General features: G+C 43.5%; 1 protein-coding gene across 1 annotated transcript in view; it reads right to left on the bottom strand.

The window, feature by feature from the left end:
• The window catches only part of LOC116219467 (NACHT, LRR and PYD domains-containing protein 1 homolog), a 9149-nt gene continuing 5255 nt past the window's right edge, over positions 1 to 3894 (bottom strand). The window contains exon 2 of the mRNA XM_042703679.1: positions 1 to 1752. Coding sequence (XP_042559613.1) covers positions 53 to 1752 — 1700 coding nt within the window. The 3' untranslated portion in view covers positions 1 to 52. The remainder of the gene's footprint in view (positions 1753 to 3894) is intronic.

The following is a 3894-nucleotide window of genomic DNA, read 5'->3' as shown; positions in this document are numbered from 1 at the left end:
ATGACCATATATTATGCAATCTGAAAACACATTTCTCTCTTCAGAGACACACTCACCCCAGCTCCTTACACCTGCTCAGTGCAGGCTGCAGCATCATCAGCTTCTCTGCTGTTATGTTGCAGTGATGAAGCGACAGGCTTCTGATGGTCGGACAACACTGCAGGCAGTACAGCAGCACCCAGCAGTCTGTCCTCGTCAGGGGAATGTAGTAAAATTCCATCTCACCCCAGACTCCCATGGCTCTCCTTACAAACTCCTCCTCATGGAGCTCATAGAGACAGTGGAGTATATAGAGCAAACCCTTTAAATCCATTCTGTGCAAGTGTGTTTCCAAAACACTTAGAAGCCACTCCTGGAGATGAGCTTTAATGGATGGCCTGGACTGCTTTATCAGGTGTGTGACAATGCCTCTGTTTGAAAGCCCAAAAAGGAATTGAATAACAGGTTTAAAACGGTTAACGTCTCCTAACAACTTCCGTAGTTTTGTAAGTGCCTCTTCCTCATTCTCCAACATCAGGTACTGGCAAGCAGCGAAGAACTCCTGGAAGCTCAGATGCATGAAACTGTACATTCTTTCCTGTTTGACTTTCTTCCTTTGCAAGAATTTGCAGAGGAAAGGATTGTATTTGGTTGCTTGTGATGGATCAGGGAAAGCCCCAGACAAACTCTTCTCATCAAACAGGACTTGACGTTCCTGTAACCCTCTCTCTGCCAGCTGGCCCAGGCTCCTCAGCAGTGTTTCAGGCTGACTCAATTCCTGCTTGTGATGCTTCAGCAGAATGGACACAAAGTGCTCAAATATAGAGGTGGTTGTTTCTAGTTCCTTAGTGATGTCCATGCCTTCTTCTTCTTGCTCCCTGAAAACTGTGCAGGTGATCCAGCAGATGACGGGGATGAAGCAGGCGGTGTACAAAGTCTCGTTGGTCCTCACACAGTCAAATGCTTTCTTTGCAAGCAGTTCTTCTTTGAAAAACCTCTGGAAGTACTCCTTTACCCCCTCCTCAGTGAAGCCTAGGATGTCAGTGAAACGCTGAGAATCACTGAGCAGCTCACTCAGTTTGTCTGAAGCAGTGGACCTGGTGGTGACCAGCAGGAAGCACTTAGGCAGGACTAGCCCCTTCAGCAGAGCGCTCAGAGTGGCCTCAACAGGAGCTTCTCTGAAAGGGTCTTTAGGTGGCATTGTACTAGTTTTCTCAAATGAGAACTTGAGCTCATCAAAGCCATCAATGAGGAAGAGCACTTTCATTTTTGAGTCCTTCAGCACCTCTGCTGTCTCACTGGTGAAGCTTGGACAGTAGCTCAGGAGATCCACCAGACTGTGTGCCTCTGAGATTTCATTAAGCTCTTTGCATTTAAGGTGAAGAACAAGTTGGAACAGGTCTTTGAATACTTTTCCTGAGGCCCAGTCGTACATGATCTTCTGAGCAGTGAAGGATTTGCCATGTCCAGATTGGCCCTGAAGAATGACTGCCTTTGGAACATCTCCATCTTTATCGGGTTTGAACAACTGGTCAACAGTGATTCTGTTGAGCCCTTCACTGGCCCTGGTTTTTAAGACCTGCTGGTGACGTTCCCCTTTAAAAAGGATCTCCTCCTCTCTTTCTCTCTGCTTTCTGTGTGTCTCAACGATCAGCAGCTCAGTGTAGCGGTCAGCCAGCAGCACATTCTCACCAGCTAGAGAGTTATACTCCTTCACTTTTTTATATGTGGAGCAGACGGATGTCCTGTATTCATTTATTTTGGAGATATGATCTACAAAAGAACAATTATATACACAACATTGACTATTATTTTTATTATTTTTCAGTTTTAATTTAATATAATGATGAAATAGTAATTTAATAAAAATCTGAATTTACCAGGGTCCTGTGGTGGTGATGCCAGAGCAGAAACCCCAGGACCTTCAGGGAATAAAAAGGATGAATAGTGTGTTTTTTGTATTTGTGTGTGTGTGTGTGTGTGTGTGTGTGTGTGTGTGTGTGTGTGTGTGTGAGTGTCTGAGTGACAGCACTGTAGATGAAGCATGTCCTCTATATTAACACTCAACCAGGGCATCAATAGATCATTTACTGTTGAATTCAATGTGCTATTCTTACCATGATAATGATGATGAGTTGAATTTGAGTTGATGTTGATGTTTCCCTGAACTGTATTGCCGGTCACGGTTGGAGCTGAGACATGGCTTCCACCCTGAGCTACAATTTTCCCATCCTGAGCTTCAGGAGAGAAGTCACTTGCAGCCTCTTCTGGGTCCTCTCCTGTCAAGGCATCAAACAGAAAGCAGACCTAACAAACAGCAGCACTAGAGACAGTCACATCCCTTACTAAAAAACTTGTCAGATCCTATGGGCTTTAGACCGGGTCGGAGTTTAAGATTAAAATTTCTCGCAATTGTTACTGTAGTCCTGGTCCATTCTATGTGTATACGTCCTTCAGGTATGATAGTGCATTATAAAAGTGAAACGATGCATACATTATTCCAACGGCGTGAGTAAGAGCAGTTGCGCAAATAACTGCAAATAAAGTGAATGGAAGTCAATGGACACCGTAAACATAAGAAGTGCTCGGACCACAGAAAAAAAGTGTCTGATAACTTGACGCTGGTCTGTGTTGTGTGTCTAAGATCCCTGCTTGTTTGCCATTATGTGTCAGTTGTCCTTTTGTTTAAATAAATGGTGTGGAAAACGCCGACATTAGCCATGATTCCACTCCTCACTACAACATAAGCCTATTGTCAAGCTGAAAATCAAGGTAAGGGTGGGTACCTACCTCTCTTTAAGGATGATGCCATGGGTGTAACTGCTGTTGATCTAGGTCGCCGTTAAGTCAAACCCTCGGGAGTTAGAACATCTACAATACAAATGAAAAAATACAAACAAATTTAACGACATTAAAAAATATTCTGATTCAAACAATCTGTTGCTGACAGACATAAGTCTCACTCACAGATAACTATTAATTTCTTACATAGCCTACACTTTACTTTAGCTGCCGTAGAGACGCACCTGTAGTAAGACGTTTGTAGGCTATTCCGCGTTCTTCTCAGACATGACATTAACAGGCCATTAAGACCAGACATGTCTTGACAAACTGCCTAATCAAGAATGTTCGACACACACTGCCTAATCAAGAATGATCCACACACACTGCCTAATCAAGAATGTTCCACACACACAGGGTAATACAGAGCGCCACATGACTCTACAGTAAGATGTTATTGTTCTGAATTAAATTATAATCAGACCAAACACTTAAAATCCATTTGTAAAAGAAAGTTTCTATTTCAGTCAGTACCATTTATGGTGACAAAATGTCCACTGAAACTTCAAAACGAGATATATCTAGCACACTGCTAATGTTCTTCTGTACCTGCATGTTGTCAGGAAGAGCATGCACACCTGTTGTGTAGTAAGCACTTTTAGCCAACAGAGGGCGGTGCTGCTACGGAAGAGGTGAGAACAGGCAGCGAGAAGGTGCCGTCTCCACTTAACTCTGCTTTCTGTGCCAGAGGTGCTAGTTTAGTGCACCGCAGTAGTCTTGAGGCTCCAGCTAATCAACTAATCCCAAGCAGGCCAAAAGGGTCCTTTGGTCTTGGTCGAGGTCATTTAAATCTGTAAACATGTGTTAAATTAAGATGCCACACTGAGGCAAAGTTGATAAAGTATCATACACACCCTGAGGTATTTAACCAACTGGGTATTTGAGGGGACAGGAAAGACCGAAATCCAAAAAGATCCGTGCAGCAAAGCAGTGTGTAATGGAAGGAAGAGAGAGAGAGATGAGATGTCAACGTCTGCTGCCAAATATGGACATGGGTCGACCTGTGAACATTTCCTGTTTATCTGATCTTTCAAAGGTCAGAGCTGTTAGTTTCACAGACGAAGTAAGAACGTT

This window comes from Clupea harengus, chromosome 25 (assembly GCF_900700415.2).
Source record: "Clupea harengus chromosome 25, Ch_v2.0.2, whole genome shotgun sequence".
NCBI classification, from domain to species: Eukaryota; Metazoa; Chordata; class Actinopteri; order Clupeiformes; family Clupeidae; genus Clupea; species Clupea harengus.
This window is presented reverse-complemented; position numbering and strand designations above follow the sequence as displayed.